Genomic DNA, 12,799 nt, shown 5'->3' with positions numbered 1-12,799 from the left:
CAAAGTTCACTTCAAAAGGAGATATTTTATTTAACAGAAATCACTTTTCAAAAACTACAACGAACGACTCGTTTGGACTACAACGCATATTTTCGATATATATCACAAATATCGACGAATGGGATGAGACCTGGTTGAGCTGCACTAGAGAAGGCAATGAGTGTTATCACTACGTCGGAGACACGCTAGCTTTCCCCAGGCAGACGAACTTAGAGTGGTTACAATCCTCCGGGTTTAAATCGCGCTCAAATTGATTTGATATTGACGCAATATTTTACACTGAAGCTCGCAGCAGGCGGCTATGGTAAGGGGCATGACATTTCCCGACCAGGCGCAGAGTGCTGCCAATCACAACACACACTGGCCCAGCTAACCAGTCATAGCACACACTGGCCCAGCTAACCAATCACAGCACATTTCGGATTTCAGAAGGCGGGCCTTCATTTGATACAGGAACTATTCGAGCCATTCATGCCAGACTGGGGAGAGAGGTGTTGTAATAATGTAAAATATGTGAAAAATAATGTGTTTTTCGAACAACCTAGTATGAGAGCCTGTTCTAGTACACCCCCAAAACAAAATCAAGACTTTGTAAAAGAGCATAATTTAAACCCCTTTAAACCCCTTTAAAATTAAATATAGCATGAAAATAATCTATACGACTCGACTGGTATTCCAAGTCTTCTGAAGTAAAATGCTCAGTTTGATTAACAGATTGATATTTAATTAAATCAAAACATTGATCAATACACTGACTTTCCTCTTATGGACAAAAAAAAGCTGAAACATTCTTCAAAATATTTTATGTTTCACAGAAGAAAGAAAATCATGCAGGTTTGGAACAACAGGTTTGGAAAGGTTTAGAAAGTCATACAGGTTTGGAACAACATGAAGAATTCATTCAAGTTTGTAAATGATAACAGAATTTTCACATTTGGGTAACTATTACTTATAATGCTACAGGTACATAAATACCTGTCAGGACTTTCATCACAAGAAACACCTTTCAAATCCCTACATTTTGAGACCCTGCTCTGAAAAGAAAAATCATTGATGGTGGGTGGTAAAAAAAAAAAATATCAGGCACCTACTTCAGAAACACTAGCAACAGAAGCTAGCTCAGAACGCGCGCAAATATTAAGCTCTCTGTGAAGTATTGTGTTTAAATGGACAAATTCACACAAAAATTATGTCAAAATGCCCGTCTTGGTGAGTATCCTAGCAGACATAGTCGGCTGAAGGTACAGTATCAGTGCACTGGATCAGTGCGTTCTCTTAAAGTGACAGCACTTTCTTAATGTTAATCAAACAGCAACAACATGGAAATCTCTCACTGCTCTTGATTGAATAACTTTTGTAACTTTAATAAGGATTCATCTTTCATTTATACAGTCAAATATGCAATGTTATTTTACATTTGATTTATTCAATTTCTGTACCTAAAAACTATGTTAGACCTACCTAAAAAAACTGAAAAGCACTGTTTATTATATTTGTATCTTTTTTCACTGTTTATTTATTTGTGCTGTTGCTTGTAGTTAGATTATTTGTTCTTATTTTCTTTATTTTTATTTGACAATATAGTTTTTTTCCTAAACATAGCACATACCAAACCGTACCGAAATCATGACTCTAAAACCGGGATACAAACCGAACCGTGAGTAAGTTGAACCATTGCACCCCTTATATATATATATATATATATATATATAGCAATCTTCCCAAGATAAACTAGTTTCAACCCAACTCTGGGCTTTCATTTTCCCATCTAACTTAGAAGAGCCATAGCAGTGTGTTGGCTAAAATCAGTGACCCACAATGAGAAAACATCACACAGAAGATACCATAATACCTTTTACTTCTTTAAATGTAGATACAGTTGAAGTAACAGTTCCTGAATTATGCATTTGGCCTTGTTTAAAACAACCATCCCTGCCAGGGTGAATTAATTATTAAGCTCTTATTAAAAATGCTTAGGCAGGCACTCTGAATGACAGGGTTTATTTACAGATGCTATGTATTTTTACCCCAGTTCTCCTGGCTTTCTTTTCCACTATTGACTTCGCTGTAAGTGCTCTGAGCTCAAGGGACACAGGCAGGCCACTTTCCCCTCTCCTCTGTGACTACTTTGGCTTGACAGAATCATTTCAACATGTCCTATTCTGAATAATGAGTCATCTGTATGTACGTCTTGGTCGGGCCTCCTCCCAAAAATGTGGATGAGAAAATAATTGACTGTACAAAAATAAAACAACATACAATGCAGTAATAAAAAGCATAGTAAGGGGTAACCGCACAAGACCCAGGAAAATGTCACATTATTGAAGACAGTGTCTCTACATCGCTGTGATTGGCTGTTTACTCTGCTAATGCAATACTGCCCACCTCTGATGCTTGAAAACGGTTCACAAATCAGATTGAGTTGGTCAAACTGGTGGAAAGACTGATTTTTTACAGACAAACCAACTGACCACTGGACATCAGTCACTCTTGGCCACATGATGCAAACCCTAATATAAATGACATTAATTTGAATGAATTGCCCATGCATTGGACTCTTTGCTAAAATATGATTATCATTTTATAAAGACTCATTTCTAGTGCGTGACAAAAAAGTGAAATATTATAAACACCATGTTATTTTGACATATACATAAATAATTGGCTTCTATGTTATTACTGTATTGATGCCTATCTGTCACGTGTTGGTTTCTGTTTAGTTCCTGTCTGCCCTTATTTGGTTCAGTTCCTGTTCTCATTTAGTTAATCATCATTCATTAGTTTCCACCTGTGTTGTATTAATCATCTCATTAGTTCCCTTTGTTTGGGTTTTGCTTAGAAGTCCTCAGTTCTACCTACAGCCAATGAGAGACCAAGATACAGGGCAGAGGGAAGTTCGGGGAGGAGTTATAGACCAGAATATCAGTATTTTAATAGATATATGAACAATTATATCATACAGAAACAAGCACAAACATTTGCTTGACCAGCCACAACATCAGCATAACAGTTACTGCAAAATTATTTACCTCCAACTCTCTTTGCAGAACACACAATCCCTGTTCCCTGCATCTCCCTCCTGCATGATCTGTTTTTCTTTTTCTCCTTGTAGCTGGAAATCAGCTCACAGACAATTTGCGGGCTAAATATATATATTTTTTAATAATTAGTCTTGCTCGAGAACTCCGGTCTGACTCACACGGGTTCTCGCGTTATTTCCTTATCACTTCTCGCGTGTGTTTTGTGAAACGTAGTTTGTGGACCAGACAGAGCTGTCGGCGATTCTTCCTATTGTGAAGTCATGCAGTGTGAAACACCCTGTCGCCGATCCATCGTGCAATGTGAACACAGCAGCAACTGAATGCTACCCCAGATAGTCACGCAGTGTGAAAACAACGGCGATCCGACGAGTTTGAAAATCGTGCAGTGTAAACTCGGCATTAGTCTTCGTCCGTTCATCGTCATGTTTAGTTTGCTCTTAGATGTTTCTGATTTATCTGTCTCCTGGTTATTCTCTTGATTTGAAGTTGGAATTAAAGATTGTGTGCTGGATTACTCCTGCGTCGTGCGCTTGTCTCCTGAGAGCACAGTACCTGTGACAGATGAACAGACCTTTAAACAAGATGGATTGGGCTGAGGACCAGTTGTGCTGCCTGCGACAGGGTGGTCGCCCTCTGGAAAGGTATGTGGAGGAATTCATCAAGCTTTCTCATCATGTGAGCTGGCCCGATGCCTCTTTATGTGCCTGTTTTCAGTTGGGACTGGATGAGAACACTATTCGTTGTCGTTCTCCCGTTTGTGACTTCTCTTTGTTTGAGTTAATACATTTCATCCTATATTTAAATGGCTCTAACTTCGAAGTAGAGGAGGTTGGAGAAGTTAATAGTCGTTCTCGTCCAGCCCCTTCTGAGAACCACTGGGCCTCGCCAGCTCACCCCATGTTGAGATTCTCCACATACCTGGCCATTGGTTCCGACCATACCTATCCTCCTATGTTTCCCCGAGCCCGGAAGTGGGTTTCTAACAGTGCTGACCTGGGGGCTAAGGTTGCGGACACTGTTATGACATCTGTCTGGTCAGCACTGAATTCTGCCATCCATCTTCCGTTTCCAGCTCCCCGAACCATTCCGATCCTCAGCCCAGAACTCGCGGCCACCTCACTCTCAAGCCCAGAACCATTGGCCGCCTCACTCTCAAGCCCTTCGGCCGTTCCATTCACACCTAACCAAGGAAGGAGGACGAGGAGAAAAAGACAGTTCTCCACCCTCATCCTTTCCCCGGAGTCCGCTCCAGTGTCGGCTCCAGCCCCAGAGCTCGCTCCAGTGTCTGCTCCAGCCCCAGAGCTCGCTCCAGTGTCAGCTCCTCCAGAGCGCCCTCAAGTGCCCGCTCCTTGAAAGCGCCCTCCAGAGCGCCCTCAAATGCCCACTCCTTGAAAGCTCCCTCCAGAGCGCCCTCAAGTGCCCCCCAGGATTTCTAGTTTTCTATAATTTTTTTTTTGGGGGGGGGGCATACACCCGTGGCTGAGCCGGCTAAGGCCACGGAGGATCCGCCATGGCCTCCTGAGTCCCCTGATCCGCCATGGCCCCCTGAGCTGCCACTGAGTCCCCTGTTCCGCCATGGCCTCCTGTGTCCCCTGATCTGCCATGGCCTCCTGTGTCCCCTGATCCGCCATGGGCCCCTGAGCTGCCAGCTCCGCCATGGCTCCCCGAACTCCCTGATCCGCCATGGCTTCCCGAACTGTCAGCTCCGCCATGACCTCCCGAACTATCTTCTCCGCCATAGCTTCCTGAACTGCCTGCCCCGCCATGGCTCCCTGAAGTGTTGGTTTCTGTTTCGTTCCTGTCTGCCCTTATTTGGTTCAGTTCCTGTTCTCATTTAGTTAATCGTCATTCACACCTGTGTTGTATTAATCATCTCTAGTTCCCTTTGTTTGGGTTTTGCTTAGAAGTCCTCAGTTCTCCCGTAGACTTCGTCATGTTTAGTTTGCTCTTAGATGTTTCTGATTTATCTGTCTCCTGGTTATTCTCTTGATTTGAAGTTGGAATTAAAGATTGTGTGCTGGATTACTCCTGCGTCGTGCGCTTGTCTCCTGAGAGCACAGTACCTGTGACACCTGTCTTTTTAGTAAAAAAAAATAAGTAGTAGTAAATGTTAGATGTATAAACCTAAAGAGAAACATTTGCAATCAATAAATTCATATTTACTGGTATTGTGCTTTTTACAATATAAAATATTAATATATAATAAAAATACTTTGTATTTAAATTATTTTAATTTAATGCTACTGACAGCCATAAACACAATACATTCTTAAAAAATCGTTTTTCTTTTCTCTCAAGTGCTCCACAGATCATGTAGCACCCTCTTGCAACCCCAACACTTGAATACACCTGTGCTAATATAAACATAATATTAAAATGTAGGTTTCTTGTTGAAAGTAACATGTAAATTTTGTTCCATAACCTGGAAACTGCTTAAATGTCAGATAGAAAAAAAAAATCTAAAATTAACTGCTTCTCAAGTTAAGTCCACTTCACACCACCATCTATAGGTTCTCTCCTTTTCTTCAGTTCAGAATTCAGCATGAAGCACTTTAAATGAGAGGCAAAAAGCATAAAACAGCCGTTAATTATGCTAAACTAGGGCAGCATAGCTTCAGCAGCCCTCCCCAATGACAGCTAGTATAAAAAAGATTAATGTCATCCTGAATCTGCAACGAGCATGCATCCTTTTCAACACTTTCCCATTCCAGTTGTTTTTGTTTCCACCAACAGGTACAGAAAATGCCCCTCTCTTTCTTTAATGAAAAATGGCAGTGGCACAATATAATATTAGTCGCTGCGGAAGTAATCAGATTGAGGGTGACATTTTGGCCAGGACTGTTCCCTTAATTCCTGATATGGTGGCAAAGGTTCACAGTCAATTACTTGAGCTACATTTGGATCAGTGTGGACAGCCAGTAACAGTTCAGTCTTAATCAATTTATTTATTTATTTTTACAAACACATAGTGAGCGAGTGGTTTTCGTAAATGAGAAAGAGGCACAGTGTTCCTTTCCATCTACAGTCTTTTTGTGTTTTTTGTTATAAAAACCTTCCCTTGGATACAGTGATGCATTATGGGTATAAAGACAACTGCTTCACTCGCCCGCTCTAGCCTTCACTATTCATTAGGCAGTTTCCTTTTATGATGTGGACCACTTGCGCTGGGCGGCACACAAAGCATTTGGAGGAGTGTAGGGAGTGTTTGAAGCAGGAAGATTAAAGGAGAATCTGTCTCTCTTTCTCTTTCTCACTTGTTCTCTGTCTTTCACTGTCTTGCTTCTGATTTCTATTCACCTCCCGTGACCTGCTCAGGATGAATCCTGCCGTTAAGATTTGTTTGTATGTCTGAGTCACCACACTGTCCAAAACATGATCCTAAGGTGTCTAATCAGGCCTGTGTTGTCACTTAAAGAAAGCACACTATAAACAGCAGGTGAATTGATATGGACATGATGAAGGTTTTGTGGCATGTTTGTACAGCAGGGTTAACCTAAAATTGAAATCGCATCATATGACCCCTTTAAAAAACTTTTTACCAGGACAGGTAACGCATTTAAAACTACCTCTTAAAAGTATGGGGTCGGAAGGTTTTTTTTTTAAAGGTGAGGTATGAATTTTCTGTGCTACTAGTGTCACCTAGCGGAATTACTATTTTATCTAGGGCTTGAAAAAAAATACTCTCTTTCTTTTCTGCAGATGCGATCAACTCGTAAAGTATCAGTGTGGCCTGTAGCGTTTGTTGGAGGTTTACGATACGAGTCTCCAAAGGTCAATGCAGCAGGAAAAGTGTATGGGTGGAAAACAGTATTCGACCCTCACCGGCCCTTTGCCATCGACATGGCAGGGTTTGCCATCAACCTGCGACTCATTCTGTTTAAGCCTCAGGCCTACTTCAAGTTACGAGGGGTGAAGGGAGGCTACCAGGAGAGCAGCCTTCTCAGAGAGCTGGTCACTCTCAATGACCTGGAACCCAAAGCGGCCAACTGCACTAAGGTGAGGAAACATTGTTCTGACTATGCCGTTAATGACTCATCCTTCCAACCCATGTGCAGTTTTTCAGGAGAAACACAAACATACATTTTTGGTGATTTTTTTTTTTTTTCACACAATTGATCTCATTTGCTAAGCATTTGTATGCACATTGTATGAGCTCATGTGCAAGAGATTTGTGTACAAACGTTTTTCACAAACAATTCATGATTTATGAATAATTTTCATTCTTAAATGTATTCCAATTTTATGGAAACATGTAGGAACAACTGAAACCACACATATGCAGAGAAAAAAAATCACATATTCCTGGTGGCCTTATAATCATGTTTTTGTCACCATGATATCAAAATATAACCTTGATATCTTTAATATTGACATATTAATTTAAGCTTTAGGTCAAGGTCAAGGTCAAGTTTATTTATATAGCCCTTTAAAACAACATAAATGCTGACCAAAGTGCTGCACAACATACGAGACAAAAACATCCCAGTTAAAACAAAACAAAACATTACCATGCAAAATAAAACAAAATTAAAGCTAAAATATTACCAAATTAAGCATGTGCCTGAGAAAAAAAAAATGTTTTAAGAGAAGATTTAAATGTGGATAGAGTAGGGTATAGTCTAATAGACAATGGTAGGGAATTCCAGAGCTTTGGACCAAGAACTGAGAAAGCCCTGTCACCTTTGGATTTAAGTCGAGATTTTGGAACATTTAATAACATCTGGGTGGAAGATCTAAGTGTTCTCTCAGGAGAGTAGGAATGGAGAAGATCTGAAATATAAGTAGGGGCAAGACCATGAAGTGATTTAAATACAAATACTAAAACCTTAAAATCAACTCTGAATTGAACAGGTAACCAATGAAGTGACGCTAACACAGGTGTGATATGTTCTCTCTTTTTTGTCCCTGTTAAAAAACGAGCCGCGGCGTTCTGTACTAGTTGCAAGCGCGAGAGCGAGGACTGATTTATTCCAGCGTATAGAGCGTTACAATAGTCCAACCTGGTTGAGATGAATGCATGAATAACGGTCTCCAAATCACTAAAGCTCAGAATATTTTTAAGCTTGCGAAGTCCCCTAAGCTGCAGAAAACTGGCTCTAACTACAGAATTGATTTGTTTGTCAAATTTTAACTCAGGGTCAAGGGTAACTCCCAGATTTTTAACTTTATCGCGAATGTTTTCTTGAAGGGGGCCCAGGGTAGAACTTAGATTATTTAAAAGGTGTGAAGGGCCAAACAACATAACTTCAGTCTTTTTCTGATTTAGTTGAAGGAAATTATTGTCCATCCAAACCTTAATGTCCTCTAAACAAGCTAGCAGAGAGGACACTGAATCAGTACCTGATTTTAAAGGAAAATAGAGCTGAGTATCATCGGCATAAATATGATATGAAATTTTATGGGACTCGAAAATTAAGCGGAGAGGGAGTAAATATAACGAAAATAAGATTGGACCCAGAATTGAGCCCTGGGGCACCCAAGAAGTGACGGGAACTGAGCTTGATGAACATTCTCCAATTTCCACTGAAAAACTCCTATTTGTGAGATATGATGCCAACCAATCTAATGCAACATCACGAATGCCAACTTCAAGGTCTAATCTCTTTAACAGGATACGATGATCCACTGTATCAAAAGCCGTACTTAAGTCCAATAATAGCAGAATAGTACAGTTGCCAGAATCTGCAGATAGATAGTAAGAGGTCATTTACTACCCTTAAAAGTGCAGATTCAGTACTGTGTTTGGCTCTGAAACCAGACTGTAAAGGATCTTTAATATTAAGCTTATTTTTAATACTGCAACACATTTGAACCATAATTACTCTGACTACATGCCAAAGCTGAGATTCTCCGATTTTCAGTGATATATGACACATTTATGGGAAAATTCTTAAAGTTTTGTAGAACAGGTCTGTTTATTATGATGTGCATGTCCAAAAAGCATAACAACTTTGAAACGAATGGGGGGAACCACAAGAGCTTGATTGTAGCAGTTTGACCCTTCACCCTTAGACCTGCCTCCCTTAGTTACTGTTGCTACGTCCGAGAAGCCATGGCGCTCTCACGACACACATCATATTCTCATGCAGTGAAAAATACATTGCTGAGCAAAGAGGACAGTGACAGCGTGCCGACAGACAAGACAGAGCAGGTTACTTTTGGTATGAAACAAAGTCTTAGCTTTCACATTTTATCTTTTTTTTAAGAAATTCAAATTCAATAAATACTGTTTTTTGGCTCTTCCATGTGCCGTGACTGATTGCTGTAGCGCCTCAGTTCAAGAGGCACGTGAACTAGAGACCTGCGCGGGACGGATTTTTCAGTCCTGCTCCCGCAAGATTCTGTCCCACGCCCGCCCGCTCCCGCAGAAATATATCTTATTTGGTCCCTCTCCAGCCCGCATAAAAGTGATCTATATTTTTTTCAGTACATCGAAGAAATTTACATAAAATGGTTCTGTAACATCTCCTAAGTACCACAACATCCCAGCATAAACACTCCCGATAAAATATTTGTTATTTAGGCTAAGCATCAACATTCACAAACCACTGTTATTTTTTACAGAAAAGCAAGCATGGGCATTGCGCAACCCTTTAAACACGTGTTATAAATAAAAACTATGCTTGCACATGTCAATCATTTTAATGTTAATATTAGTTGTTCTTTTTGCTTTTGTGCAACAGATAAATAATATGTTTTAGACACTTTATGTTTAGATAATTTCTATTTTGCAGGAGTCCCGCGAAATAATTTTATTCTCCCGCATCCCGCACACACACGAGTCTTCCCGCCCGCACCCGCACTCGCCCATCAAGAGTTGTCCCGCGCCGCACCCTGCTGCGTTGGGTCCCGCGGGTCCCGCAGTACTCCCGCGGAAGTGCAGGTCTCTAACGTGAACCAATCATCTCCTTCCTCTTTGCTAGTTAGAGCATGAAATAAACATGAATGAACATCAGCAGGTATCTTGTTTCAACCGCGGAAATACGTCAGTACACACAATTTATCAAGTTCAAGTCCACCGACATTAATCTACTCTTCTGTCTGGTTTGTTTGTCAGACAAAATGGCAGATTCTGCCTTATGATTGGTCAGATCGCCTGTCAATAAAACTCCCAGCGAAGGGTCAATTACCAACAAGTCAATCCACTGAAATGATTTGTATAACTTTATTAGTAGAATGAAATATCAGTAGAAGATGTCATTAATATATAAATGAATACATAAAATGTCAGTAGATAATCTCCTTCATGTCTTTCTGGGCTATTGTGCAACATTTGGAGTAGGATAAATTCGGGGCGACAAAAAAATTCAAGTGAGAAAAACATAAATTGAATAATAAAATGTACAAATATTTATTACAAATAAATTGATTATTGTTAAAGCTACAAAAATTGTTCAGTCAAGAGCAGTGAGTGATTCCCTCTTTTCTTTTATTGTTTGATTAATATTAATGACACATACGGCAGCGGATTTATAATGCACGGATCTAATATATTGTTACACATCAGATGTTTTTTCCCGAACTACTCCCCAAACGTTCACTTAAGACATAACTGATTGTTTGCATGAATACAGGCCAAGACAGATCTTTTGAAATGCTTTGAGTATCTAGCCTTCTATCTAGCTATCTAGCCTAGCTTTCGGGATCGCATGCTGTCTGAGAGAAGCGTCTTTCAGTGCGCTTTGGGTGTGTCAGTCAGTGCGAATAACTCATTGAGATCTCTTTCATGGCTTATTACAATTAATAACACTTTTAACATCAAGCACATTCTGACTTTATTTTCTCATTCATGCATGTTCTTTTCATTAAAAAAAAGAAACATCAAACGCAAGTGCTTTGCTTTCGAAGGGCATACAACACTTTTTTATTTATATATAATAAGAGTTATTTAGCCTACAATAAAACATTGCAGTAATATGTATCATATGCCTATTTAAATATTTTTTAAACATCTAGCCTATTCTTTTTTTTTTTTTTTTGCATCGATACAGACTTGTTCACTAGGGGTGCAACGGTTCTCAGTAAAAAATCGAACCATACCGTTCTCCACACACGGTTCGGCATGTTCTAAGACCACGGTTCAACTTAAATCTGACAATGCATACGTGAACTCGCGCGCGCAGTGAGAAGATCTGTGGTCGCTCATCCGAAGCGCGTGAACCCGCGTCTCAGAACACGCGTAAATATTAAGCTCTCTGTGAAGTATTGTGTTTAAATGGACAAATTCACACAAAAATTATGTCAAAATACCCATCTTGGTGAGTATCCTAGCAGACATAGTCGGCAGAACGTACAGTATCAGTGCACTGGTTCAATTTCTGTACCTAAAGACTATGTTAGACCTACCTAAAAAAACTGAAAAGCACTGTTTATTTTATTTGTATCTTTTTTCACTGTTTATTTATTTGTGCTGTTGCTTGTAGTTAGATTATTTGTTCTTATTTTCTTTATTTTTATTTGACAAAATATAGTTTTTCCCCTAAACATAGCCCATACCGTGACTCTAAAACCGTGATACAAACCGAACCATAAGTTGAACCGTTGCACCCCTATTGTTCACAGCATTGCACTTCATGACAGATAGGAATTCATCAACCGGAAGCATCAACATCATGATCAACATCCAGACTGAATTATTTCGACACATCACAGGCATAAAATGTACTCAAAATAAGCTAGTTATCTTGACAAATAAGCTGTTCTTGAAATTTCGGTGATGCCACGAAAAAATCCACACAGAAATCCAAACCCAGCTAAAGTTGCCGTTTTCTTGCCTTTCCTGGCACTGACCTGATTGCCATAGACTTTAAGGTGTGTTTGCACTTTCTAATGGTAGAAAAGTTTCTGAACCGAATGATGAGAACCAGCAGGTGTTTCTGCGTCGAAAGTAAATCTAGAGATGATTGAAATCAGTTTTTAGGAAGATATGTATTCTTTTTGCAGAAATTAATAAAACGTAGTGTCAATAATATAATTAATTTCATTATTTATCATGTTATACAAGAAAATTTGAGTACTGTATATCGAATCCCTTGATATAATCTATCATTTACAGCAATTAATACAAATTACATATGTTTATCATTTTTATGGCTATGACTACTTTATCTTATAGATTATGGAACTTTAGCTGGGTTTTCACAGGCGGGGTCACATGTATCCCAATTGAGAAGAAAAGACCATCACAACTTCTGTTTCATGCCGATTTTAAGATTCAGTTCACAGTGGTTGCACCAAGGATGAGTTTGAGCAGAATCTAGTTGCAGCAATAAAAATTTTATTAACATTAACTCAAATTAGCAATCACTCTAGAGAGACTAAACCACAACATAAACCTGACATAAATTTTATACATAGATATTTCACCATGTTTCATCATATACAACGAAAGAGTAAGAAAACCTGCATTATAGCTCAAGCTGCGAGGTCTCTCTGAATAACACAGGTACATTTATGTTCAGCTGCTAATGAGAGGTCTGTAATCTTGGTGTTTATTGTGTTTAAACACGGCAAAAAATGCTTTTCTTACTTAGATTTTTTGTCTTGTTTCCAGCCAAAATATCTAAAAATTCTTAAATCAAGAAGGATTTTCTAGACAAGTAAAAATCATTGTCTTGTTTTCAGAAAAAAACGTCAAAATTAAGAGAGTTTTTGCCTGAAACAAGCAAAATAATCTGCCAATGGGGTAAGCAAAATAATCTTGTTTTCTGTTTGAAATAAGATTATTTTTGCTTACCCCATTGGCGATTATTTTGCTT

At 39.3% G+C, this 12,799-nt stretch overlaps 1 protein-coding gene across 4 annotated transcripts in view; it reads left to right on the top strand.

The window, feature by feature from the left end:
- LOC107758242 (galactosylgalactosylxylosylprotein 3-beta-glucuronosyltransferase 1) overlaps nt 1-12,799 on the top strand; it is an 89,207-nt gene that overhangs the window by 69,676 nt on the left and 6,732 nt on the right. For all 4 annotated transcript variants that reach the window (XM_016575934.1, XM_016575931.1, XM_016575932.1 and 1 more), the window contains one exon: nt 6,741-7,037. In XM_016575934.1, coding sequence (XP_016431420.1) covers nt 6,741-7,037 — 297 coding nt within the window. The remainder of the gene's footprint in view (nt 1-6,740; nt 7,038-12,799) is intronic.

The sequence above is a fragment of the Sinocyclocheilus rhinocerous genome, unplaced genomic scaffold (assembly GCF_001515625.1).
Source record: "Sinocyclocheilus rhinocerous isolate Xijiao unplaced genomic scaffold, SAMN03320098_v1.1 scaffold23, whole genome shotgun sequence".
NCBI lineage: Eukaryota > Metazoa > Chordata > Actinopteri > Cypriniformes > Cyprinidae > Sinocyclocheilus > Sinocyclocheilus rhinocerous.
This window is presented reverse-complemented; position numbering and strand designations above follow the sequence as displayed.